This window comes from Agelaius phoeniceus, chromosome 6 (genome assembly GCF_051311805.1).
Source record: "Agelaius phoeniceus isolate bAgePho1 chromosome 6, bAgePho1.hap1, whole genome shotgun sequence".
In the NCBI taxonomy this organism is placed as follows: Eukaryota; Metazoa; Chordata; class Aves; order Passeriformes; family Icteridae; genus Agelaius; species Agelaius phoeniceus.
Genome location: NC_135270.1, coordinates 14,888,117 through 14,916,053, shown reverse-complemented (window position 1 = coordinate 14,916,053; position 27,937 = coordinate 14,888,117). Strand labels below are relative to the sequence as shown.

General features: G+C 40.4%; 1 protein-coding gene across 2 annotated transcripts; it reads right to left on the bottom strand.

The window, feature by feature from the left end:
• Positions 1-268: 268 nt before the first annotated feature.
• Positions 269-26,784, bottom strand: NUCB2 (nucleobindin 2). 2 transcript variants are annotated; one of them, XM_054634697.2, is made up of 13 exons: positions 26,590-26,784; positions 16,297-16,440; positions 15,569-15,676; positions 14,732-14,858; positions 12,277-12,380; positions 10,489-10,674; positions 9,775-9,865; positions 8,167-8,225; positions 6,959-7,051; positions 5,834-5,923; positions 5,127-5,297; positions 4,761-4,818; positions 269-3,051 (listed from the first exon to the last, which is right to left on the bottom strand). In XM_054634697.2, the coding sequence occupies exons 2-13, from the start codon at positions 16,438-16,440 to the stop codon at positions 2,939-2,941; spliced, it is 1,344 nt and encodes a 447-aa protein (XP_054490672.2). In that variant the 5' UTR covers positions 26,590-26,784; the 3' UTR covers positions 269-2,938. The 2 variants fall into 2 exon arrangements, with proteins under 2 accessions (XP_054490672.2, XP_054490668.2); XM_054634693.2 differs by having other exon boundaries at positions 4,737-4,818; positions 26,590-26,783.
• Positions 26,785-27,937: the final 1,153 nt, after the last annotated feature.

Sequence of the window (27,937 nt, the reverse complement as noted above, 5' to 3'; positions counted from 1 at the left end):
TAGATATTAGGAAGAAGTTATTTACTGTGAGGGTGCTGAGGCACTGGCACAGGTTGTCCAGAGCAACTGTGGGTGCCCCATCCCTGTCAGTGTCCAAGGCCAGGCTGGGTGGGCTCTGAGCAACCTGGGATCGTGAGAGGAGTCCCTGCCCATGGCAGGGGCTTGGAATGAGATGATCTTTGAGGTCCCTTCCAACCCAGGCCACTGATTCTATGAATATAAACCCACCTCTTGCCCACCCACTAAAAAAAATAAAACACTAAACCTCTCACTGTGCTGAGTTTCAGTTTAATCCAGTTAAAAACTAATCTATACAAAGTACAGAGTGGGGCTTTTTTTTTTTTTTTTACATATATTGCACCAGAGATATGAATTTGTACAACATTAACCAAATTTTACCCCTTCATCCTCCTACCAAAACCCCAACCAAGTACAAAACTGAATCTCTGCATCTTTGTGGTGGAACTGGTGTCTGTATAAAGTTAGATATAGTTTTGTTGTAATCACCTCCTAAATGAAAACTACAATACAGGCATAGGCACTTGTGCCCATGATATTCCAGTCCCTTATTTCTCTGTGGTTATAACTTTCCACTTCCCAAGTTACAACAATTCTTTACAAAGCTCTGGATGTTTCCAAGTAAATGGGATAAGGGGGGACAATTGCCAACAGCAGAGTCAGGACCTTACAATCAAATGTAAGAGGCTGCACTGAAACTGAAGCTTGAGCATTACATTACAGAGCTTTGTGACATTTAATGGCATCTTAGGAGGCAGAAGTAGCCTGAAGGAATGATTTGTATGGTAGAAATGCCTTCACACCAAAGGTTTCAGTCCTAAATCTCTACAAACATCTGTGGCTGTATCACTTGTCCTCTGTAAACTCTCATGTGAGATGGGGAAAACGCAGTAAGATTTCCCCTTGCCTTCACCATGACATCTGAATAATTCCCTTTGGTTCCCTCCTCACCCTGTTACCCATGATCAGGCTGCAACCCCAAAGCCAGGGCTGTGCCCAGAGAAAAGTTCATGGAGCTCTAACTTTGCTGGGCCTCTCTGCAGACAGATGAGGCTGTTGAAAGATATTTTAGTCTCCAGACAAAGACAAAATCAAACTGTTTTAGGATTACATGGAAATGACAAACAGTGGAGATATCGGTTTTGCAAACTAAAAATGTCATCTACTTGCATAAGGAACAAAAAGAAAAGGTGAAATAAGTCAAATTGGGTGGTATAAATGAAGGAAATGCAACATGACAACAGGATAAAATAGATAAGGAAACCTAATCTGTTCTGGCACTGAGTTCTGCTGCATTGTGTGAAGAACATGGATATGCCCAGGTCTGATGAAAGAAGCCTTGAGCATGGAAGGAATGTGCCTGGCTTCCATCAACCAAAGTTCTTCAGAGTGAGAAATGTCCCAAATGTCAATACAAAATGTTAGCAATTGCCCTCTGGTTTTTTGAGTTTGCCTAAAATATTCAAGTCTTATTCTGAAAGGAACATCTTTCTCTAACAGAGATGTGCTTCTGTTTCTTTGCTCAAGCCCCAAAATATCTCTTTTAATGCCATTGTCAGCAGTTAGCCACAGAACAGGAAGGAAATGTAAAGGATGCAGGCAGAGGGGTGTGTGTATCTGCTCAAAGCCAGCATCATACCATCAGAACAATCTGTGTTTAAAAAACAAAACAAACAAAAAAACAACCACAAAAAGCCAAGCAAACAAGGAAATCCACACAGGGTTTACACTATAGGATAGTTTCAGTTTGAAATGAATGAGAAGCAGGGACACTGGCACAACTTTTCAGCATTATAATAAAACTGACATGAAAATCAACTTACTCTTGTAAAAATCTTGGCTTGCAATACTAGGGACCTATCCTGGCTCAATACCAAAATAATAGAATCAAGCAGCACCCCTGGCTTAGGACACTTCTTAACCTTAGACCAACTGTTGAAAGACTCATAAGAGTCACCAGTGACACCCTTAACAAATCCCAGATTCATGTCTGGGAAGAGCTCTCTGAAGGACATGGTGCACTTTGAAAAATCTGGTTTTATTGTAGGAGGTAGGACAATTGCACAGAAAAAGACAGTGAGTCTTGTTCTGTTTTGCACAATATTTCCATCAACATAAAAAGCTTACTTAATAACATGCAAAATTTTGAGATCAGCTGGCATCTGATGAAAAAAATGGGGACAAAAGTGCTGTCCCAAGGGCCAGTTGAGCTTTCAACTGCTACACAGAATTCATCTCAACAAGGAGGACGGTTCAGATCAGTATACAAGCACAGTATTCCTTTTGAAGGCTTTCAGTGAAATTCTTAGGTTTCTGTAAACATGAAAAATATTCACTGTTCCACATAATTCTTTGCTGTGTTTAAATTTTACAAAGTGCAAGTTTTCTGTGATTAAGAAATTTCATTTTTATTTGGTCTCAAAGAAGAAAGAGTTTGGTAGTGCTGGAAATAGGCCTTTATCTATGGTCTTTGTTTCCCCATCTTTTGCTTTTCAGCATTTCTGGAAAGAGTTTCTATATCAAACTAGACCTAACTTAACATCCAGGCCTGTTCCCTGTTTCCTCTCTGAGAAGATCCTGATTCATGCCTCAACACAGAATGGCAGACATCTCCCCCTTCTTTGTGAGAGGAGAGTTCAACAGCTCAGTCCTCTGACCATAAAAACCTTTAGTATTAATGGTTTCCTTATTTTCTTTCTCTGTTATAGCCTCTACGTGATCCCCCGTGTTTCTTACCAATGCATTTGAGAGAAAATTAATTTAACTTAAAAAATCAAATCTGACTGATACTTCATCTCTAACATTCCAGATGATTTTACAGTCTGAGGGAGAAAGTTCATGTTTCACTCTGATTTCCTGTCCCCCCCCCACCCCTCCCTCCCCAAATAATAAAGATGCTATAAAGTTGAGGCACAAGTGGTTAAGGGTGAACTGGATCAGTTCTGACAGCTGGTTCTGGGACGTGTCCTGGTGGTAAAGGCTGATCTCCTCCTGCTGGGTGCTGTGCTGCATCTGCAGCTTTGTGTTCAGCAGCTGCAAAACAAGAAGAGAACCCTCTGTAACATCTCAGTAAACTGGCCCCAAATGTGAAAATTCTCTAAATGGAAGTTTCTAGCATAGGGACGCTCAAATAAAACCTTCTATTTTCTGGTGATAAGTGGAATCAAGAGTTTTTGGGATTGAGACCCAACAGACTGCACTATTAGTCAGTGTTACCTCTTAGATTACAAATTGTTTCTGCTTTCTGTGAAATATTCTCACATAACACATTGTTCTTTCTGAAATAAATCATGTTTTTATGAGACCTTCAATTCCAATATGGGAAGCTTGAAAAAGAAATAATTAACAACTTGCTCCTGTATGTTACTCCTCACTGCATCAGTACTTACAATGTTCTCTCTTTGCCTGCATTTGAGTAATACTAATTTTCATCATTTGATGAAGATTTCAGAACATGCAGCTTTATTTCTGGATTTTTTTTTTGCCTAAAACTACTCTTAGTAGCTCCAGTGGCCTGGAGATTTAAAGTAGTGTCTACTTGGACATTCTTGATTCAGTGAATGAGTAGTGACCAGTTCTGGCTAATATAATGAATTCTCATGACACCTAATTAAATGCCTTTACAGAATGATTTTACATAAAAGAATACATGTGTTAAGAACAGCACTGAAAGATGTATCATCTGCAATTACACAATGGTTTTACTGAAGGTGAGGGGAACTGAGGCTCTTGGAATGAAGGATCATAAAATGAAGTTACCTCTAGGCAGTTTCAAAGCAAATAAAAGGCAGAATTAAATAGGTTCTGAGATCTCATCACTTTGCTTCACAGAACTGAGTGGGCAGAATTTCAGGGTGCCCAACAAAGTAAGCTGTAATCACTGAACACAGCTCCTGAGGTTTGAAATCCCACTGCTGGCCCTGCAGGAGCAGTTAAGAGCTCCCAGTACTCAACAGGCTGCCTAGACAGACCTGAAGTTTATATTTGAGATCAATGTCACAAGTTTTGGAGCTTCACTGATCATGTCAGCACATGAACATGGAAGCCAATAAAGGCAGTATAGTTTCAGCCTTTCTAGAGACAAGAAAAGGCAAATTTAGGATTCATGGGGCAGCAGAGCCCAAAGGAAAAAAAGCACAAAGGAAACCTGAGCAGTGTACTATGGATAAGAAGTGCTAATATATACCTGACCTTTGCTGCCACCAGTGATGAAATGCAGTGATTTTTTTTTATGCCACTGCCTTCTCCTGAGGGTTTTGAAGCAATTGGTCATTCACACTGCCCAAGGCTAACTCCTTGTGTCATGCTATATCTAGTTGCTGCCAAATTGGCCACTGAGGATTTTAAATGCTTTGATTTGTTCTGCAGCCTCAGACTGCAATGCAGTCATAGATAATGGGACCTTGTCTTTTGTATGTCCCTGTTCTTCCCTGGATGCTCTAATCTCAGTATTTCAGACTAATACAACACAATCCTCCTTCTCTGCCCATTGGATGCCTTGTGCTAGGACTCTGGTTTCTTACTATGGACTTAAAAGCAGTGAGATTTCAGGAGTACTTAGTACTTACTCCCCTCTGAAAAACAGGTTAGTGAACCTCTCTCCAGAGGTCATTAAAGCTGCATTAAGTTAATAATTTTAACAGAAAATATGGAGGTAATGACTTTTACATTGCAAATCTCATTTTCAAGTTTGTGGATCTACACAGAAAGTGACATACGGGGTTGGATTTTCAGTTCTCCACCTGGTCCTGCAGGAGGACTTCCTTGCTGTAGTTTCTTTTGTTCCATCTGTTTTACAACCTGGTGAAAAATAAAATACAGCAGTTGAAAAATTTCAATTTGCCAGCTTTCTCTGATGTGACATAAATGAACACACCTAAACCAAATGTTGCAGTTATGTAAGGTCCTTCTTAGTGGGTGTAGTGCTGAGTTGCTTTAATTTGGAACACCAGGCTGTGTTTTGCTGTGGTACCATTAGTTTAGAATTCAGCTGGGACTCAGATGAAAAATCAAGGTAAATCTCCAGAGCTGGCAATTGTGGAGAGCCATTACACACACAAGGACAGAGAAAAGAGGAAAACAGATATATGCTGTCCTCACACATGTACCTGCTGAAGCTCTTGTTTCTGAGCCTGAAGCTGATCGTGCTGTCTCTGTAGCTCTTCCTTCTGTTTCTGAAGTTCTTCTGCCTTCTTTCTGAGTTCATCTTCCTGCTGGGAAATGTGATTTTCGAATTCCTTCAGCTCGTCCTCGGTGAAGAGCTGCTGTTGATCTAGTGTCTGCAAGAGAATACATACAAGCATGAATACTTAGCCAGGAAAGCATGGGGCTATTTTTATTATTTTCTTACTGAAATTCTTGCACGGCTCACTAAAAAACCCTCAGAACAAAACAGTGAGCCGTGACACTGTGTACACTCCATGAAAACAGCAAAACAGCCATTTCTCAGCTATTTTCTCAACAAAGCTCTACTAGGGATGTAGATGTAGGAGAAAAATATCCTCTTTCTTCCAACCGAGCTCTTATCTTCCCTTTGAAGTGATTCATAAACAAAATGTGCATTTCCATTTGAAAAGCACGTGTGAAAAGCTCTTCCCGAATCCCCGGGGTGGCGCCAGACCTTTTTTTTCCTTTGGTGGAATTCACATCTGCATTACATTTGGGCAGCTGAATGCTACCTTCAGCTGAGGGGCTTAACGACACACATACCAGAGCAGAGCTGAAAAAACCAAAGGTCACAGACATGCCGCTTGCTTTCCTGCTCCAAGTGCTGGTAATGGTGCTGCATGTTGTACTTGGAACACATTTTCATTACCTCCCAGCTATCTGGCTCCAAAAATTCCTTTTTCTCTGTAGCTCGCAGGAACTCTTCCAAAGTCACTAGCCGGTCCTTGTTGATGTCAACCTATGAAGCAAAAAGCAAAAAATGAAGCAAAAAATTAAGCTCAAGCTAAAGGAAAGGTTTTGGAGAAGCTAATGTTTATATTTCATCAATCAAATATAACCATTGCAAATTTTTTATGTGTCCCATTTTCCAGGGAGTGCCCACAACATTTTCTGAAAACTCCTCTCACAAGCTTATGTATCTTAACAAAAATAGAACTACAAAGTAAATCCTGACATTTTACTTCAAAATTCACTGGCTTTATTGGAAACACTTGTGCTCGCAGTCCAAACACTAATAGTGGAATGCATTATTTTTTTTTGAGAAAGATGTTTTGTAGCTTTCTGGTAACTACTCTGACTCACAGTTACAAAATTATCTGCACCGTTGGAGTGGGAGGTTTTGAAAAACAAAAATCCCACCCATCTGAATTGTGCTGGAATCCTTTAAGGGGAAGGGAGGAAATGCTTCCCTTTATGACTAATAGATGACCAGGCTTGCTCTGTTCCTCAAGTTTAAGGAATACAGTTGAATACAGAAATATTATGGGTGGAAAACACAGTGGTTCAAAACACCCCCTTTCCATTCCTGTGTCTCCTGAGCTGAAAACCCACCGGACCCAGTGAAGGTTTTCTCTGTCACAGGTGATGGCTTGAGCTCTGAGCCCCCTTTTAAAGGGCCAAAGCTGAGCTGTATGAAAGAAGATAATGCTCTACTCCCTCTTCTCTCACCTCAATCTGACCCACCTGCCAAGTGCCAAAGCACACTTAGAGTCTTCCTTGTTTGACACACAACTCACAAGGAATTTCTGTTGAATCTCAGTATCTGCAAACAACCAAGGCTATAGAACAATTCCTTCTCTGGAACTCCTTAAATAACAACGAGCCAGCAGGCATTACATCAGAGCACAGGGACAGGGTTTGAGAACTGTAACTTGGCATAATCCCAGCACAAGCAGCTCTCAGTGTGACAGGCCATCCCTTTCTGCTGCACTTGGACAACACTTCATGTCAGGAGAACTGTGGTTTTTGAGCACAGAAGGGAAGCAGCCCCCACCTCATTCATTACATGCTCTCTCATTCTCAGCCTTTCTTCTTCCATTTCAACCATGTCATCCTCTTCATTCTTGGGATCATAAACTTTTTCTAACTGAAATTTAAAATTAGTACATGTTAGTTTGAAGAAAAGGCTGCTCATTCAAATGGCAGAGCATATCTGGAAAAGTGGTGTGAGATGTTCTCTGTGTGTGCAGTTTTTCTCTTTCAGCACAGTATTTAAGCAACAAGTGAGCCTTTCTTTCCTAAGAATGAAGTTTTCAGTTAATTCATGTGGTCTGTTACAATTCAGTGCTGTGGATGTCACAGTCAAGTTGACCTCAGTGTGCAAAGTCTGATCCTACATTTGATTCAAAGCAGGCAGAGGTTCCATGTGGTTTCTGGAATGGCTTTTTCACCAGGCCATGCAGCTGACCCCATAAGCATTCAGAGTATCACAAGACAAATTCAGTGCCAAATGGTTCATTTAATGGTTCACTTCTCTTCTTGCACAATGTCTTTCTGGAGAGTTCATGCTTATGTGGTTGTACTTGGCTTTCTCAGGCACTGAGCTTCACTTGCCCAGCCACAGGTAATTTCAAGGCCCCAGACTTAGATTTTGCACTACCAAACTATAAAACAGTGAGACACCTGTCAAAAAGGACTGCACTCTATCTTCATTGTACTGAAGGGGATTATGGCAAATTATTGTACCTGAGTTAAATGTTCAGACAACAAACTAAGAGCCTGTCTACTTTATCAGATGTACATGTGCTTCAAACTAGCTAGACATAAAATATATTAAATTTCTGTAGCCATTTCTACAGTGCTGTCCCTGAGCCAAGGCACACAAGTGTGACCCTTTTTCTCATCAGACTTGTTGATGAACACTGATTGAGCACAGGTGCCCAGCTTCAGAACCTTTATCAGGTGCATCTAGGGAGAGCAGCCCTCTACATTGCAATTTACACAGGTAATACCTATCCTGCAGATTAGTTACAGAATCTCCAGCAAGCCTGATGCAGAAAATTACATGTGCACTAGATTTCTGACCTCTGACTCCTATTCTTCAACTACTTTATTTTGCTTGCTTTTTACACTTTTGTAGAAATATTAAGGATGCATGAAACTTGGTACGAATACTCTATTTTGTAGTCCAAAGCCCCCAAATATACTTGGGAAAACCAGACATCCCTGTAACCCTTTACTGATAGAAGATAATTTTTTTACCTCTTTAGTAAATAGGGCTTCTAATTCCTGCTCATCCAGGAAACCATCATTATTGACATCTACAAAAAGAAGTTTTAAAAATACAAGTCGAGTACATATAGAAAGTCATACATGTAATAGATGTCCAAGAGTTAAGTAAGGATCAGTGTGCACACTTAACAAGAAGCTGGTGACAGAGGTTGTTTCTACTGTTGAGGTTTTTAGCAGGCATTGGGCTGGAGTGTCAGTTTTGGTTGGTTGGACAAGTCTGCAGCAATCTCTCCACTTCTTAGATTAGCAAACTGAAATAGGTCACCACAGGATTGCGCAGACTGCAACTGCCAAAAAATATTGCTGAGAACAAGTTGTCCCCATTTAACCACTAAGTTTGTAATTAGACTCAGGAGCAAGCAACAAGATTCTGCAGAAAAACTTTAACTGACAATATGACTCCTTAAAAACTTAAAGAATTACATCAAAATCTATATAAACAGCAGCATTTGAGATATGTGTAAGATGAATTTTCATGACAAATGCAGAGAGGAGAATACTTGATAATTAATGATCCATCTTTTATCCTACATTGTGCTCTGAATACTGTTACACTACCTCTGAAATTGAAAGAAAATATCCACTTCAAATTATTACCAGTATTTTTGTGCAATTGCTTCAAAGTTTTCTATATATTAAGCTCTAAGGCAACAGGTGATTTCTGCTACTTCTGTTTTGATAGGTTTTGCACAAACAAGCTACCAAAAAATTTCAGAAAGCTATCTTTCAAAATCTCTTTCTAGAAAGAAGAGATAAGATTTAATAACTATAGCTAGATGATCTTTAAGGACCCAAACCATTCTATGATTCTGTAATAATACATGCTTATTATAAGTTATAAACTGAGATAAAAGTTTAGGCTCAAACTAGAACACTTTTCTTTATCTGAATCATCATCTTTGAGATTAGTCAGATTCTGTGTATTGTTAAACCCTTTGCAGCCTAGTGCCAGGCAGGATCTACATAGGGGCACTTTATGATGAAGCATTTAACAATATCAGAACAAAGCTGTAAAGCAAGGTGTTCATTGAGATGCATCCTTCTCTCTGCTACTGCTTGTTGTTTCTGGCTGTCCATTCCTCAGAAATCTAGGGGCAGGATTAGAGGGTTTTTGTTTTATCAAGGGAATATTGCAATTTCTGAAGAGCCTTGGCCCTTCTATGACCACTCCAAAGATTAGGTGCATCTGGTACTTATGTGCAGAGATGATGAGAAAGCAGGTTGTGCCCCTACACAAATCTCTGAGGATTTATTCCCAGTACCTACTGTGCAAGCAAAGTTATAGATATGGACAATCCTCTAAGTATCCATAATTCCCTAAGGAATCCCTACTGGGTTTTGCCTGTATGATTTTAGGAGTAGTTCAACAAAACTCTGAATGTTTTTAAATTTTAAACTGCATTTAAAACATTGCATGAAATTTACAAACTGTAACAAATATTTTCTCCTCTGTACTATTCAGATTCACCCAAGTTGCTTGAGGTGTAAGACTTCATCCTAACATATGACAAACTTGTCCTCAGCAGAATGTAACAAAGTCACTTCACTTGTTGAGGAAATTAAAACTAAACCTCTTACCGTGCAATTTGAAAAATGTTTTGGGGTCAAATTCATTAGGATCTAGTCCATCTGCTTCTTCCCACACCTCTTTCAGTTGATCTTTGCTTCCCTATAGATTGGTTACAAAGAAAAACTATTCAAAAGACAATTTAGTGTAATTTCCCTGCATTACATTATGGTTTCTCTGAAAGGCTTGCTTTATTTGCTGATTAGTCATATGGCAAATGGAATCAGTGGCATTTTCTTTCCTTCCCTTTTGGTCAAGTTCAATACTTGCATTAGACAGAAAGGCCCAGGGAAAGAGGAAGTGTAAAGGAAATGCATATTTTGTGGAAAGGAGCACCTGTAATAATCAGTCATGGCCACACAGCCTCATCCAGAAACAACAGCTGGAGGGAGCTGAATTATTTTGCCTTTCCTAGAGCAATTGGTACTGTGATGCAGTTTCTTGCAGGCCAGGCATACCCTGCAGGCATCCCCACAGTTTTGAATATTGCTCTGGCTTCTTCCTTATGAATTTCAGTGTCTATGTAAGAATTCTGGCAGCAAATCACACATCTGTACAGAAAGAATGGGGGTTTATACAGTGGGGTTTCTCCTGCTCTCAGCAGTGTGCCCATGCCAGTAAGAGGAGGCAAATGATGAGAACTAACAAACTACACCCTTCTGTGCATTAGCTTTTTCTCTCTGGAAAGGAAAGCTCACACTCAGTCAAGTAAGAACAGGCCTTACAGGATGGTGAACTTTAGGGTGATCTCCATGTTTTTTCTTCATCTCCTCAAATTTGGATTCTTCTTTCTTCCTCTTTTCTTCATCCAGTGTTTTTAAATACTCTCTCCTCTCGTGTTCTTTCATCATCTCGTATTTCTTAAACTCCTCATGGCGAGTCTTATCATAGTTTTCCAGGTCACTTGTAGCCTAAAAATAGGGATATATGCAGACAGATGATTATGTAACATAATCTGACATTAAAAGCACTGTATTGTTCAGATCTGTGGGCAAGGCTGGCCATGCTGCCATTCAGGGCAGTCTGGCTGGGGCTTCCTTTCACATGACAGTGATGCAGAAACATCACTGCTCCCTTGGTCATTTTCACAGAAGTTAATTTCTAAGGGTTCATCTGTTGGACAGTTTTTGCAATTACATGGTGCTGTAAGAAGGCTTCAAGGTGTCCTTTCTCATCAGTGAGTAATAAATGAACTCGAGTTAATCAAGTCCTACACTAAGAGAACCATTAACTCCTTGATCATTTCAGAATAACAACATTTGTAGCTTATCCTTCAGTTTAATGACAAATTGGACTTAGTTTGCAGCAGCTTAATACAGACTAAATTAAAAAGCCCCAAACATGTAAAGGGAGAAAAGGGGTATGAGAGGAGAATTTCTGACAAGTTCTTGTACAGAGTTTAAAGTTGTGTCATTTTCATACAGGCCAAAGTATTAAAGGATGTTTTGGTTGTGCTTTTCAAAGTAACATGTTTACACCTGATATTGTCTCTCCATTGTTTACATTTTACTTTTCAGATTCACTGTATGTTTTAAAAAACAATTCCAAAGCTAAGACCCCCTTAAGTACCCATTACACCCTGCCAGTTTCTTGGTTGAGAAATGAGAAGACAAAACAATAAAATATGTAATAAAAAATAACTGCCTGTTAAGGATATGCTTCTCCAAGCCAACCAGAATTTTCCCAGAAGCGATGTTCAGAAATGTTTAGAAAAATTATAATATCTCTATAAAAATAATTCTACAAAAAATTGAAATAATTTCTGTGTAATTTTTTTACCCTTGGAAGATTTTATCTTTCAATTTGTTTTGAAAGTATAAAAAACTATTCCAATTCTCATGTCAGACATGCAGTGCTCTCTAAATTATATCTGAGACATTTTTCCCCCTGGGAAGTCTATTTTTCTCTAGCAGTTGAAAAAAGCCACGTCCTGCTTAGTTTAATTGCATCCCCTGAATAAGCCCCACACACCCATGACTGATAACTGAATCTGCTGAACAGACACTGAATGCCATGCCCAGTATAAGCAACTTCTGATATTGCTCTCTCAAATTCTACTCTGCTGTGGTTTTGCAGCTTGATGGATATACAGGAGATCCCAAAATTCATATGGCTGGACTAGGGATGATTATTTTAGATCATTCTGTGAGAGTCCTATATCATTTAGAAATAGAAATCAGAAGAACAACATTTGGGAAAAATGCACCCCTATCTCACCTGTATTTAATTTAAAGGCTCTCAGAAAGGTGTGTTTTATTCCCAAAGTTGCTTGTACTGGCATATGAATGTTAAGTCCTGTTAAGGTGACATCCCAAAATTTATGGATTTTTTTGCATCATGCACACTGGCACCAGTTTTCAAGTGTGCATGGAGCCAAGTGACTTTTCTCTGAAAATGAAAACTGCATGTCATTTATAAAATGTGGTGTATAGGAAAGGACTTCCCTTTACCAGAGGTAAAAAGCATAATAATTAAACCCCCAATCCCCACAGCAGTTCATATCTGGCACTCACTGCTTTGATCAGCATATCCAAGTCTTTAGGTTCAAAGGTGTCAGGATTCTGATGGTTCAGGTGCTCAAACTGCTTAAGGAGAGCCTGATGGTCTATACCAGTGTCTGGAAGAACAAGGTATACATGTAAAACATTAAAATGATTTGAAATCCAGAAAAATCAAGAAGTCTTTCATATGGGAGCTTATGCCTTGAAATACCTGAAGTTCCCTGAGGACTGAATAATTTTTTCATTGTTGGAGGAAACTACAGTAACATTTTTAAAGTTGCTTTTCCTGGAGCAGGTTGATAAACTTTATGGCAATTTGCACTACATTCCTTCTGCTGGATCAGTGCTGCATTGCACCCAATCATTTTACATGCACAAATTACAGCTTCTGCTTCAGCAAAAGAAAGTATGATCAATTTGAGCTTTACAAACTAAAAAAAAATATTTTATTCCCTTTTATATAAATGAGATAGTTGACATAGTGCTCTATCTAAGCTAAAAACCTGCATATTTTTCCTGCATGGGGAATGCCCTGGACATTTTGCAAATGACATATTTATGTACAATATGGTGTAAAATTGTATCAAATCAAATAAGCAGTTAGTTAAACTTCATTTGTAGAAAAAAGAGAAGTGCAAGACAGTGGAGAGTCGGGTCTTGTGTCTAAAAGGTGGAAACATCTTCTCCTTCTTGTGACAGGAGTGATACCCACCAATATCAACACACAATGCACTACACACATTTCTACCACAGCTTCTCTGTTACCATGGTCTCTGAACACTAAAGCTACTCTCTTATGCTTTCATATGTTAAGTACTAAAGTTGTGACAAGCTGTTACTAGATGGCTCAGCAAAGAATATTTTGTTTAAAAACAAATTGGAAAACACATTTTTGAATATAGTGTTTTTTCACAAACTATCTGCTTTACAATCGATGCTGTGTTTGTATTAACACAAAACAGCAAACACTGGCCAGGGCAGATTTCAGCCATCATTCCTCCCTGGTGAGATCATAATTTCTGTTTAAATATATGTGCATTTGTCTGTGTTTGAAACATTTTCAGAAGTGTAGTAATAGACTCAAAAAAACCCAACAAACATTAAAAAACACCAGCCCCCAAACCCATTTTTCTCCATTTTTTACATTTAGGGGAGAAGATTAATTCTATTTGACACTATTTACTTGCCACATTACTGTATGATCTGAGACTCAACTCCTAACACTCTTCTGGCCTGTACTGATCAGTCAAGGACCTTGGTGAAAATGTTTAAAAGCACATCTGGATGAGGACTGAATTTATGCTGAATATAATCAGATCTAGATGTCTGGAGTTTTTTAAACCTGATCTAGCTGAGAGGAAAGAAAAGATGAGGGGTTTGTGTGCCTTTTTTTTTTTTAATTTTTTTAGATCAGACAGAAGACTAAGATACTAAATGGTGTTATAGGGAAAAGATTACAAGAGCAAATAAAAGGAAATCAAAGCACTCTGCCTGTTGCTATTTTAATGCTCTTTGTGCCTATTCCAAGATGTTGTCTAGCTGTGCAGATGCAGCTGTATTTCATAGTTAATCTGGCCATACTTGTATATGATGTGAAGCACTCAGGGGCAAAGCTGACTATAGACTTTGCAAAGTGTTTTTACATCTTAGTACTCATCTGAATATTCTGAACTGCAATAATCTGGTCCCAAATGTAAGATCTCACATTTACATGGTAAGGTTTGAGGTGCTGGGGGCAATTCTTTTTCTAAAGTACACTCTGTTAGTTACTATTGATTTATGAAGGCAGAGGGGGGAGAAGTAATCAGTCCATTAAACTTGACAACACCTAAAACAACCATGTACACACCCAGGTATCATTAGCTGCTGTCACCTAGCTGTGAATGTCACCATGATGACACTGGACTGCTTGTCTGCAATAGGAACAACATCCCCAGAAACATTTTTTGCCACATCTAAATTAGCTTAACCTGCAAGACATCCTAATTCTAGGAGTATTTTATTTGATGCATTATGTATTCAATTCCTTGGGGTTCCCCTTGAAAACTTGCAAACATCTTTACAACAATAAAATACTGACCAAAAAATTCATTTTCTACCCCCTAAGGATATAAATACTGTGTCATGGCTTTTCTCTTAAACACAGCCCTGCTATGTTACTGGTTCTCTGTGAGTAATCTATGGACTGATGCATTACAAAAATAAGAGGTTAAAAACAAGAGGTAGAAGTATCTGAAAAATCCACTGACAAACAAGTTCAGTTATTTATAAAACAGAGATGGTTTTCTCTTCTCCCCAGTTTCCTATAAAGACAGGTCTGTAATGGCTCCAGGCCAGCTCAGAAAGGACACTCACTCCCAGTTTAGTCATTACTGATGACAACAAACAATGCACAACTGCTGGACTTTGACATCTCTCTAACACAATTCCATCTGTTAACTCACCTAAATAAATTCTGTACTCTTACCTTGAACAGAATCCATTTTAGCTTTAATTAACATTCTTAATCTTGCTACCTCTTGTCTCTTGAGTTCATCCAGCCGTGTTCTCACGTGGTGGCTGACTAAATCAAGCTCTCTGCTTAGCTTTCCACTCTGTCAAAAACCAAAAAAAGTTATGCATAAACACTGGAAGAAAGAAGCCTTTAGGATTCCCATTAGACATGAATTGCAAGCCAGCAGACTAATGGCAGTCTCTGGCAATACTGTAGCCCACACTGTAAGAATCTCAACATTTTTTCAAAGAGCAGATTGAAAATTTTTATGCCTATGGTTATGGAAACAGAGAGGAATCCTAAAAGCTTTCAGAAAAGAGAATTTCTAAGTATCTTGCTCCTCCAAAGAGCCAGACCATAACCTTGAGGGAGCAATGCCTAAGAACATTTGTGGCAAATTTCTTGATCAAATATTCTCAAATGAGCTCAAAAGAACTGTGAGAAGCCCACAGAGTGCCTCATCCTCTCAAGGAGGGCTGTTAGGCTTGAGAGAAGGTACAAGGCAGCAGCAGCCACTGATATGTATTGCAAGAACCTGGAAATGGAGAGCAATCTCCAAGGCTGACCCTAGATACAGCACAGAAGGAAAAGCTCCCACAAGCTGCCAATAGCAATAAGAGGGATTAAAGGAAACACAAAAGGCAGGATCTCCTCCTTAAGTCTGTCACTTTAGACTGTTTCCTACTTGTCCCTTCCTAAATTTCCAGCTCCTGAAGGGGCAATGCACAACAGCCACAGGAAGAAAGAATACAGCATACATGATTATGGATTTAATTAACCTCAATTTAACTCTTTTTTTTTTGAACCTACCTTTATTTCTTCTATGTCAGCAGTCTGGAGTTTCTCCCTGAAATGCTTATCAGTTTCCAAGACATCTATTACTTGCCTGAGATATTCATCATAATAAAGTCCTGTATCCTTCAAAAGAAAAAAAATGGGAATTCAGGAAAGACCACACTGACAAACAATTAGTTAATTAGTTTTGTTTAAATACAGTTAATAAACTGACACTCCAATCTTAGCAACACAGACACCATGCTGTCTTACATATCTTTGTATTTTCAGATTTGCATCATTGCCCTATAGCAATTTATGATCCATTTGTTTCAGCAAATGACAAGGAAGAGGAGAAAAGTGATTAGGAATCCTTGTAATACAGAAGCATCTGTCATGTTAATGTAGTGTGTAGCTTTTTTTAAAACAGTGGAATTAATTTGTTACTTTTCTATTTGAAACACTGAGCTGGGATCAGTGAGTGGAATTTCCTAAGGCACCCAATCCCTTGAAGTAAGTCTCTGTGGAACAATTATGTGCTTCCTGTTGTGAGCTGGGAATTCCTTCCATGTGCCAGCTCACCTTTAGCAGCTCATTGAAAAAAAATAAAGAGCAAATTTAAACAGAACATCCCCATAGTAGATGGCACACACACTGACAATACTATTGGGGAATATTAGTTTCCTTCTAAAGGAGTTGGCTATATCCAGATTATTAACAATTAGGATAAACACTTAATGTCAGATCAGTTTCTTTATACTTACTGGATTTTCTACCTTCTCTCCTTCTACATGGCCTTCTGCTTTGACTTTGGTCTTGTCTATGTCTATAGGTACAGCTTCCAAGGCCATTAGGAGGCATGTCAGCAGCAGCAGACACTGCTGGGGCAGGGCAGATAATCTCTTCATCTGAAATGAGACCAGGTCACAAAAATTAACATACATCATGTTAACCTGCTGTACTGAGGAAAATGTTTTTACATTCCTACAGATAGATACCTGTAATAACCCACTTCTTTCACAATGTCCTGCTCTCAAGGAACACAAAAACTTAAAGAAGTAATACAGCCTTAATTTCTGAAAGCCATTCTTAGGCAGACAGATTTCCTGAGATTGGCTTCCACTGTGTGCAAACCTAAGCTGTAAATGGTGAGGGGTTTGTAACCTGCTGAGGTATTATCAATAACAGATGGCAACACCTATTTAGGATGTTCAAGTCTCACATAACTAATACTGACATTCCTACTTGGACCATGCATTTGTTGAATTTATTGGCAAACTCCTAAAGATCATTTAGGGATGTTGAATCAGATCTTAGTGTAGTAATGCCAGTGGATCTTATGTTTCAACACTGCAATACTTTGCCTAATTTAGAGTCAAGATCCCTTCCAAAATTTATTTGCAGGAAGAATATTTTACAATACAGGTTATATCCATATTTCAGGTGGGTAGAGATTCCTGAAAAGTGGTATTCACATTACCTGAAATTGCTGCTGAGGCCAGAGCTTTATTAAGATGGTTTTCCCCACCCCTTCTTTAGTGTCTTAGGTGGAGCTCACACATTATTTGATGAGCATTGAGCATTTTGAGTTCTTGACCTTTGTCTCCTTCCCCTCCATCAAACTTGGTTGAAAATAATTCATTCAGAAGCTGGTAAGATGGAATAATTAGAGAGTGAGTGCAGGGAATCCAGCTAAAAAAAGTAAGGATGGTAATCCAGCATCTGACAACAAAGTCAGGCTCTTGAGACAATCTGGCCAGTTCAGACTGTGACACTCCACTATCTATGGATATTCTATTGGAAGTTTGAGCAAACTCCAGTGTTACATTGGTAATATAAATCAACTCCTAGGAGGTGAAAGTTGCCAGTCAAAGTCTGTCTAAAATTAGCTTAGATATGCCAAAGAAAAAGACATAATATTGAAGAAACATGCAGTCAAATAAATCAAAAGTACACCTGCTACAAGAGGAATTTCTGTACAAGTGCTTTAGCAAGTCATGCAAGGAATTCTGTCAGAAGTATTTATGTCCACCACCACCAAACCTCTTTTTATGGGGAGGGGAGAGAGGGACAAACTAATTATGGTGTCAGTGCCAGTTTTCCTGGCTGCATGATCTGGTACTTGACAGAGATGCATTGCTTTTGCTTGGGTTAAGCTGCCCTTTATTATGGCAAGAAATGTAGATAGTGGTACACACTTAATATTAAGCACTGTTGACACTCTTTATTCCCCCTTATTCAACTGCTAGGAAAATAAAAGCACTCATATAGAAAAAAAAAAGCATTCAAGATGTGTAGAGATATTATTTCTTTTGTTGGGGATGAGGAAGTAGCTGGAGATAAGAGTATATCCACCTATCCATCTATTGTTTTATATGTCAAAGGCTCAAGAATTACAAAAAAATCTGTACATTCTTTAAAACTGTTTTTTCTTAATCACATCTTCAGCAAAAGGAGCCTAAATGGATTATGCTCTGCAAATACCTGTTACTTGCATTTTAAAAAATAATTAATATCTGCTCATTAGCAGATGGGATAGCAGGAGCTGTTGTTGCTGCCACATTGAGCATTTGAAACTGGATGTCAGCATTACTGTCAGATTCACAAATCTGACTAGCCTTGCCTAGGTTATGGCCTTAAAACAAGCAAACAAACACACAAAGAAACCAGAGCCAGACTGATTGGCTGGAACTGGTAAGTTAATTTCTATACCTCTGCACAAACTGTTGTCTTGCAGGGACTTACAAAGCTGAGAAGTGAATGGGTTGGTTATTCACCACTGCTTTTAAAAATGCCAAAGTTCCAGTATGTTGGGTGTTTTTAATTACAGAACACTTTTGCATAAATGCTGTGCCTACCTTTGTAATTTCAACAGGATGTAATCACAGGAGATGATGATAATAACTAACAAATACTAGGTCTTCAAGTCTCCTAATCTTGATGTAGATGTCAAGACTGATAGTAGCACTTGGTACTACAGGTAAAAGAAAAACCCACCTTGTTGAAGTTCTTGCAGAGTATGAATGGGGCTGTCTAGTAATTTCTAAGTGTAAGCATACTTCAAGTCTAGGAAAGGCATGTGAAACAAAACTAATAAACCCCAAAATACTTATCAAGTATATAATAATTATATATATTTTTATATATATATATATACACACTCTCAACATTTTGCAAAACATCTTTTGCAAGGTTATGGATGTTGAAGTATTCACTTTAAAAGTGTAGCCTTCTGATAATACTAAAAATCTGGACCCTGATAGATGGGTATTTTTCCCACACAAAATATTTTCATATATACAAAATCATAGTAATAAAAATAATTTAGTATTATTATACACTGCTCTAGTTATGTGTGTAAACAGTGTTTTAGAAAATCATTATGAGGCTAGGAAATGAGCATGCTGAAGCCCATCAGGTGATGGCAGGGAAGCAGAGAAAGCCAGAAGCTCAGGTGCTTCCCACAGGTCTGGCATTGACTCATTTTTTGCCTATGGCAAGTGCTAAAGCCAACACTTTCAACAATGACACCTGGTCTTTGATCCTTTTTAAAGATCTCTTAAAGCTCCTGACCTACAACTATTGACATGAACGACTTGGAGACAAGGATTGCCAGTTTAGGTTGAAGAGGGCACACTTGAATTTTTCAGACTCTTTCCTTGCTCCTGAGGATCACTGCTAGATATAATGTCCCTGCTGAGCTGAACCAACAGAGATATCAGTAACCATGCTGGTCTGCCAAACCCCATGTGAGGGAGCACTAATCACCTCCAGATTTGGGATGGGGAACTGGAGCTGGGCCATCCTGAAGTACCTCTGCAGTATCAGTAGAGTTCCTCTATAAAAAAGCCAAATCAAACCAAGTCCCACTGGCTCTGCTGACATTCTGTGCAATTTGTGCTCATGGGCAATGGGGTTTTTTAAGCTTTGTAATTACATGCTGTCATACATAATGAGAAAGACTGGATGATATCACAATATGTTCTTCATAGCTATTTGATGTAATAGGCTGCTCAGAAGACTTCATCAGGCAGTTTTGCTTCAGGATGTTTTTATTGTAGCTTTTTTGATAAAACAAGCAAAAAAATTTCACACATACTGGGAAGAATTAAAAGGAGAGGAGTCTCCAAAATGGCTAAGTAAACATTATCTCCATCATCACAGCTGACTTTGAAGACAACTCTGCCTAACACAGCATTCCCCACAGTATTTTGAGGAACCCAACTGTGATGTAGCAAGTAAATTGGAAATTAATTTATTAGAATAAAAAACAATTACCTAGTGAAGACAGTTACTGTATTTAGGTATCTACTAGTCCAAGACTATACTCACCAAAATTTCCTTAAGAAAAGCAGGTGACTAAGACATGAGTCAGCCTTCAGAGTGTGCCAGTGTCACCTGAGTCACTGGCAACCTTCTACTCTGACGTGTACTAAAAGAGAGAAACCAGGCCCATTGCAAAATCTAACATTAATCACCTGCCAGAAACAGCACAATTCTCAAATTCAGCAACTGTAGGCAAGAGTGAGAAAAGGCTGGATGAGAAGAAAAGTGGGGGTTCCCCTTTCTGTTCCTCCAAGTGAGTTCATTCCACTCTCAGCCTGCTACCAGCTGCTTTTAAGAGTTCTGGATTTCTGAAAACCCATTCCTGGATGCCCATCCCTTCCCAGGCATTTAGAGTGCATCCATGTCAGGAATGTGGCTTTCTTCTGTACCAGAGCCACCAAGTGAGCAATCCAGAGGGTGCTGCAGAAGAGCAGCAGTGTCACTTTGCTCACTGCCATCAGCAGTACCTAATGCAAAGCATACACCCCCCTGCCCTGCCATGTGGATGATGATTATTATTATTATTATTCCTACTTCTATAAGCTTTAATAGAAATATAAACTGTTCTGGATCTGCCCACTGACTACTTTCTCAAAGACAGATGGAGAGAACTAATGTTACAATTGCCATCTGGAAATTAAGAGATTTTAGTCAAAGACAGGTAGCTCACCTAGATGTAAAGGTAGCACAACTGTTATCTGCTGGTATGAGAAATCAATCTTATCTTTACAAGAGGGATAAACAAACATTCCCATTTGTAGTACATAAAGAGAAGTAATCATAAAAGTAATGCTCTAGAACTGATAAATATTGTAGTTTATAAGCACAGCCAGTATCCTAAGCTTTCAGGGAAAAGGAAAAATAACTTCTCCAAGTATTTCAAAACAGAGTGAGAGCTAAAAGAATGAGACAGTCAGCAGAAAACAGAGCCCCAATGTATTTGCATGAACAGAAAAATACAACTGGAAAGGAAAAGTTGCAGGCCACCTGTCAGCAATCTTGATTATTTGTTAATCACCAATTCCTATCAATGAAATAGGGTTGAACATTTTAATTATAAAGAGCTACAGGTGTTGAGAGGTAACTTGAAAATGCTACTTTTAAAGTTTGTTCTAGCAACAGTAACACAAGCTGCTAAACACCTATTTTATACAGCTGCCAGGTGTTATAATACAAACCCAGAAATTACTTTTCATTAATGTAGAACCCATTGCCCAACAAACAGCATCATGAAGGTGCTGGTATCTCCATCACCTTCCCAGCAAAGCACGAGTATTTTTAAAGAAGTAATGCCCAATGTCAAAGTTTCTAAAACTGAGACAGGCCAAAGGATATAGTAAAATCAGGAAGCAGTGTCTGCACATGTAGAAGCTCAGTGGATGGTTGTGATGCAAGACAGCAGAACACTGTAAATGTCACATCACACATTTGCACTTGCCAAGCCCATGTGTACAGTGATGGGCAATGAAAACATAAATCTGGACTCACCTAATACACAATAAATGTACCCATTCACAGATTTCACATATGCCTGCTCTATCTGATATGGAAGTAATTAAACCTGTGTGAGACACAGTGCAGATGTGCAGGATAACAGCAATGTTCTCTACAGTCATGACCATAATGTGACTTTCTATTTTTATGCTGTACACCGGAGAAGTGAACAATCTTCACAGGCAGTGCTGAATTAAAAACAAACAAAAGAATTTAAAAAAAAAAAAAAGCCAGGAAATAGATAAAATATATCTACTGATTTTTATTTTTCTAATAATATTCCATCCACCTAGCATCTTCAATCTGTTTTCACCTCTCTGAAACAGCAATACACCTGTCCATGTATCACAGTTTAAATAGGAAATGTTTAATTCCACGGGCTTTTTCCATTTCTTTAAAATTTATTTGCAAATCTATTAATTGATCCACTTAGAGAACCCTAAAAAAACTACATTACATGTTTGAAATTAGGCAGAAACACATTACTCTTCTGCCATATTGTTTGGAAACACGAGTGTTAGTTCCTCCCAGTCTTTTTCAGGAGCACTTGCTGCACAGACACCCTAAGCAATCATGCCTTAAGCAGGGTATGAAAGTCCATGAACCAAGAGTTAATGCATCTTTTCACACTGTTAGTCCAATGAGTTAATCTGGCAGAAGCACAGCTGCCATGTGGCAGCAATTTTGAGAAGCAAGTGGAAAAACCTGTTTGCACTCACTCTGTTAAGCTAGAAACCTCTGGGAGGGGTGAGGGTTGGTCTCTCCACTTGTCCCCCACGCTGGGTTTGCCCCTTGAAGACACGAGCAGGAAATGACACGCCAAGGAAATGGCTACAAGCTGCAATAGCTTTCCCCGTACAAGTGAATGTTCCAAACACAAAAACACCTGCACCCTTCCCTTCCCAAATGAAAACTGATCCTTTTAGAAGTTAATGTGCAAGCTATTAACTATTATAAGCCAGCTATTATTGCTATATAATTATATATATATAAAGTTTCATTATCCTTCAAGTACTTCTTTCTCTTCTGTCAATGCTGTTCACTAACTGTATGATTCAGATGTTGCTTTTTTCCCTGGCCAATATCCAACAGGTTTCACACTGGCCATGCTGTCCTAATCTTTTGTTAGAGCACATCCCACTCAGCTCTCTGCACCAGGAGACCTTGCTTATTTTTTCAAGAACCATTTTAATCCTGCATGGAAATAGCTCTTTATTAAGCAGTATTTACTAAAGTACATAAAGGAAGCAGAATCTTTTCTTCCCATCCTGTTTACTTGACTTAAATTCTTTGGAGTTGTATTTGTTACCTTTTCACTGCACTGGAGCTGCTTAATTCTCTTTACAACTAAAAACTGCCTGATGGAACAGCTGCTTTTTTCAGCTTCCCAGAAAACACAGCATGCCTCGACTGTGCCTAGTACAACATTTGCTGAAAGAACCTCCTTTTAAAAATGCACTTCAGCTGTTTTATTAAATGAGTCATCCAACGTAACACAAACTATCAATGCTCGAGTGGGAAAGAGCAATTTTCTGTTCAAACCACACACAGTATAGGATAATATCATGAAACAACACAACTATGTCCAGAAAGAAAGATGGCATAGAAGCATATTGTATGGCTGAAGCTACACACGTGCTTAGCTCTGTCCTAAGTGAAGTCTGAAGACTTTTCTTCTTGTTGCAATGCTAATGGTTCATAATTTAAAAACCTGAGTGCACAGACAAATACATATGCATATTTATAATATTACCTGCCTCCAAGGAATTTCCCTGTCCTTGCTTCAAAAAAGTAAATATCTCTGTCTACAAAGCTACCTTACTAACTGAAGAATGTTGAAATACTAGCCTTGTTTTTCAAAGCAACTTGCTTGGTTTTATTAATTCTTTCCAACAAGGTTGCCTCAGAAAAAGATTTATTAAGCCAACAGTCAAGCAAAAACTTGTACTGAATTCAATGTATACTTTATAAAAATCTTATCAGCTTCAAAATGAAATTAAAAAAAAATTACTGCTACAACAATAGCTTCCTGCACTCTAATTTCAGTTCCCACACAGAACAGTACACTTGGAGTCTCATAAATTCATTTTTCAAAAATGCAAATGGCAATATTGTCAGTGCTGACGTAAAAAGCAACCTCACATGTGCTACTACACGCAAACAATGAATTAGCTTTAACTCTAACTCAAATCAAAAAGTATTTCAATTATTCCAACAATATGCATTTTGCTCTAGTCAACCACAAGTGATGAGGCTAAAGTAAGCCTTGAATGCCCCAGGAGTCCAAGGTATCTTTTCCCCCCTTTGAAAAAAAATACAAAATAGTTATCCAGAATAAATGTAGATCAAATGATGTTGAGCCAGATTTAAAAATATTTAGGCACTTAAAGACAGCTGCCTAAGGAGATTTATGTTTACAATTTGCTAATTCCCATTGATTTCTACTTGCTTAGAAACAAAAACAGACATCAACATCCCATTCTACTTTTATAAGGACTAGCAGGAGAAATGCAGTCATGAAAAGGGTCTACACTTCTCTCAAATTACCTATGATGAAGAATAATATTTACAACTGAATATGATCAAAATGGTTCTACTGAAATGCAGTTTCTTTTGCTCTTCCAACTGTCAAATCACACACATATGGAAGAGCAAAAACTATTGAGAGGAACATGACTTTTGACTGAATTCATTTGGTTTGGCATTAGCACCTGGTCATGCCTTTATCTACATAAAAGCACACCCCTGTGCAAAAGGCTCGTGTCTGGTGTCTGCTACGTATTGTCAGCAACTTCAGAGGGATCTTTTCTGCTTACTGAGCAATCAATACTGGCAGCACAAAGCCTCACTAGAACAAATACCTCCACACAGGAGTTCAAGTCATAGGAAGCCCTGATAGCGGCTTCAAACTCACCAGCAAATGATTTTATCTTTCTTAGGTCAAGCGCAATTGTTTAGTCAGCACAGCTCTGAAACTCCTGCGTCAATACTTCCACACCTCTGACAGTTAAGTCAATATATTTTACATTTTTATTACCTGAGACAACTACTGCTCTCCACTTTCATGGCTGCAATTTCAGTTAGGTATGTATAACGCGGGGGACGACAGTTTTTGACAGAAAGTCTTCAATTTGGCTTATATGAATAGAAAGTTTATGTCAGCAGCACTACTGCAGAGTACAGCAGTACTGCAGAGCTAAGGTATGAAAAGTTTGCCTTAGTATTATTAAAAAATAATTATTGCTGTTGTTGTTGTTGGTTGGTTTTATTTGCCCAGAGGGGTTTTCTGAATACAATTTCAGACACCAAATAATGGGATCTCAGGCAGTGTGATAACAATATCAGATGCCTTTGCAACCAATTGTTAATGTAAGCTTTAAGCAGACCCAAGAGGCAATATGAATTTATAATTTTATTTCCCCCTTTTCTTTGTTTGTCTTGGCTAGAAGTCTAGAAGTGAATGACATTAACATTGCTCTATATCAACAAAATTTGTTTAAACCTATGTTATTTTTTTAAATAGAATTGTCTTTCTTATTCTGAAACAAAATACTGCTACCATCCTGGAGATTACAGAAGCAAGTAAAAGGGAAAATAGATGATGACAGTTAGGAGGCAATGTGTGTAACCAGGTTAGTAATCTGCAGCCCATGATGGATGTAGCACTGTGACTGTGCAAGATCACTGTGTAGTAAATGACAGTGAGAAACATAACAGGATCTCAAGTGCTCACAGAAATGTGGGCTTCTCCCATAAACTTTCTGCGAGTTTTAAGCAGAGGTCCATAAAGGTTACAACAAAACCTGGTTTCAAAGTCTTTGAGTGGCTCCTATCCAGTCTCTATAGTAGGAATCTTCCCTGTGCTGATTTGTTTGGTCAACAGGGACACTCACTTCAGAATTCAGGGTAGAGGTGCACCAATATTGAGTCAGCTACAGGACTTTTCTTGACACTGAGAGGAAACAAAGTGACAAAAACCCACAAACCTCCACACTGAACCTGATAACATGAGCCTACAGGCATTTCACTGTTGATACTGTGACGGTTTCATGTTGAAACTATTGGATGTTATCTTTCCATAGCAAATACTTTTAAGTCAAACAAGGAAGGCTTTTTTCTCCTACGGGATTACTAAATAATGTTGCCAAATGCAATCTCTTTTGAAAGCCTGTTCATTTCAGCAAAAAAACATTACCTCTCTACAGCCATATCTACTTTTGGAATTATATCTGAGTGCAGCAGCCAGCCTGGTTCTGGAGTACCTTCCAGAGCTCCTCCAGGGGTACCAGAGTACATTAAGATGTGGTCAGGTCTGGGACCCCAGCACAGGAAGGACAGGGATCTGCTGGAGTCAGTCCAGAGGAGGCCACCAAGCTGGTCAGAGGACGGAGCACCTCTCCTCCAAGGAAAGGCTGAGAGAGTGGGGATTGCTCAGCTTGGAAAAGAGAAGGCTTCAGGGTGACCTAATGGCAGCTTTTCACTACCTCAAAGCAGCCTTCAGGAAAGATGAAGAGCGACTATTTAAAAGAGCATGTAGTAACAGCACAGGGGCGAATAGCTTCAAACTGAAAGAGAGTAGGTTTAGTTTAGATACTAGGAAAAACTTCTTTCCTGGGAGGGTGGTGAGGCACTGGCACAGGGTCCCCAGAGAAGCTGTGCATGCTCCATCCCTAGCAGTGTTTAAGGCCAGGCTGGATGGGGCTCTGAGCATCCTGGGATAGTGGAAGATGTCCCTGCCCATGGCACGAAATGATCTTCAAGGCCCTTCCAGCCCAAACCGTTCTTCGACTCTAGACAGCAATGCTCGAGAGCTGTGCCCTTTCTAGTGAAACCCGTAGAGTCTCCTGCCCAAGTTTTCCCTGCGGTTGTGCAATTACGAGCCACTCCACATTTCTGCCGCTGCTGCAGCTGCCGCCGCTGCCAGCTCCGCTTTCATTCGTGCCGGCGCCCCACAGCCCGCCGCCGCCTCCCGCCCTACAGCGGCGGGCCGGACGGGGGGACACGGGCACACACACCCCGCACCTGGAGCCGCCTTCCCGGCGGGAAAACTTCAGCTGCGCCCCGCTCCCGCCCGGCAGCCCCGAGCCCCGCGATCCCCCCGCCACCCCCCGCGCACCGGCCTGGCCGGCGGGAGCGCGCCGCGACTCCCGCGTCCCGCCGCGACCCTGACAGCGGCCGCCCCGCCGCCAGGCCTCCGCCCGCGCCGCCGCCGGGGGCACAGGGACGGGCGGCGCTACCTTCGGGTCCCTCTGCGGCAGGAGAGGAGCCGCGGCTTCTCGAGGGCGAGGTGCGCGCCGATGGCGGGTGCGAGGCGGGCGCTCCGGCGGGCGCGCTGCGGCTGCGGCTCCGGCTCCGGACGGACTCGGCGCGGCTCGGTGCGACAGCCCCGCGGCGGCCCCGCGCTCGTTGCCATGGGCACAGCGCCCGCCCCTCGCAGCGCGCCCATTGGCCGGCGCCGAGCCGCGGCGGCCGTCGCGGAGCGCCCCGATTGGGCGGTACGGGCCCCGCCCCCGCCGTGACGCGCGCGCCGCGGAGCGGGGAACGTGGCGGCCCCGAGGGGCGGGGCCCGCGCGCGCCGCTGGCGTCACCGGCGGTGCGGGGGGCGGGACACGGCGTGAGGGCGGTGCCCGGCGTGAGGGCGGGACACGGTATGAGGGTGGTGCCCGGTGTGAGGGCGGGACACGGTGTGAGAGTGGTACCCGGTGTGAGGGCGGCACCCGGTGTGAGGGCGGCAGCCGGGGCTGCTCCGCGCTCCTCCGGGCTCCTGTGCCCCGATGGCAGCTCGCTCCCTGTCCCCAGCAGCGTCCTCTGCCAAGCTCTTCCTGCGCCGGGCACTGCCCCCTGTCCGGTCGTGAGCTGCCGTGTGGGAATTTGAAAATGAGTTCCCAGGCGTACGTACCCGGGACTGCTCCTTCTTGTTCCTAATTCTCTTCGCTCACTTGAGCTTTAGCTGTGTTCAGACCTGGTTTTCGCTTCCCCTCGGAGGACAAAAGTCTTGGCCCCCGTGCAGGTTTAACAGTTTAGGAAATTTTATTCAACCTTTGTATTTGTTAATGCTTGGTGTAAGCTTGGGGTTTGATTTGTGGAGTTCCATTCCCAGCTGGTTTCAGGTGTGGTACCTGGCGGGTTTTTGGTTATTATTTTCTGTGTGCTTCAAGCATTTATTCAGCACTAAAAGGGCTCAGAAAATACTCACAATTTATTTTTATTGGATAGGTAAGTACCAGCTGTTACAGCAAATGCACTGCACTTCCTGTAAAATAGTGATTTCTGGAATAAGCATAAATTCTACTTGTAACCTCTTCTGCTATCTCAAGATTGTAAGCTTGTACTCCTATTAAAAGAGATGTACTAACATGTACAAATCATTTTGTCACTGTGCATTTTATTTCTGTTATTCTGATTTACAAGATAAGTATGTACAAGGTAAGGTTTGGCTTGGTTTTTTTTTAAGAAACTATTGCAATAGTTTATACAAATCAGAGATAAATTATTGAGGGATTTGCTCAGCCAAGGGAAGAAACTCAAAACTGCCACAGGGTTGAGGGTTAATTATAATGAGGGCAAACTGGTGGTTGAAACTGC

Coding starts and splice junctions, on each gene's coding strand:
- NUCB2 (XM_054634693.2), bottom strand. CDS start 16,440: ATGAAGAGATTATCTGCCCTGCCCCAGCAGTGTCTGCTGCTGCTGACA. Junction 10,675..12,276: donor TGGATATGCTGATCAAAGCA/GTGAGTGCCAGA, acceptor CCCTATTTTTAG/GCTACAAGTGACCTGGAAAA. Junction 5,298..5,833: donor TGGAGCCAGATAGCTGGGAG/GTAATGAAAATG, acceptor ATTCTCTTGCAG/ACACTAGATCAACAGCAGCT.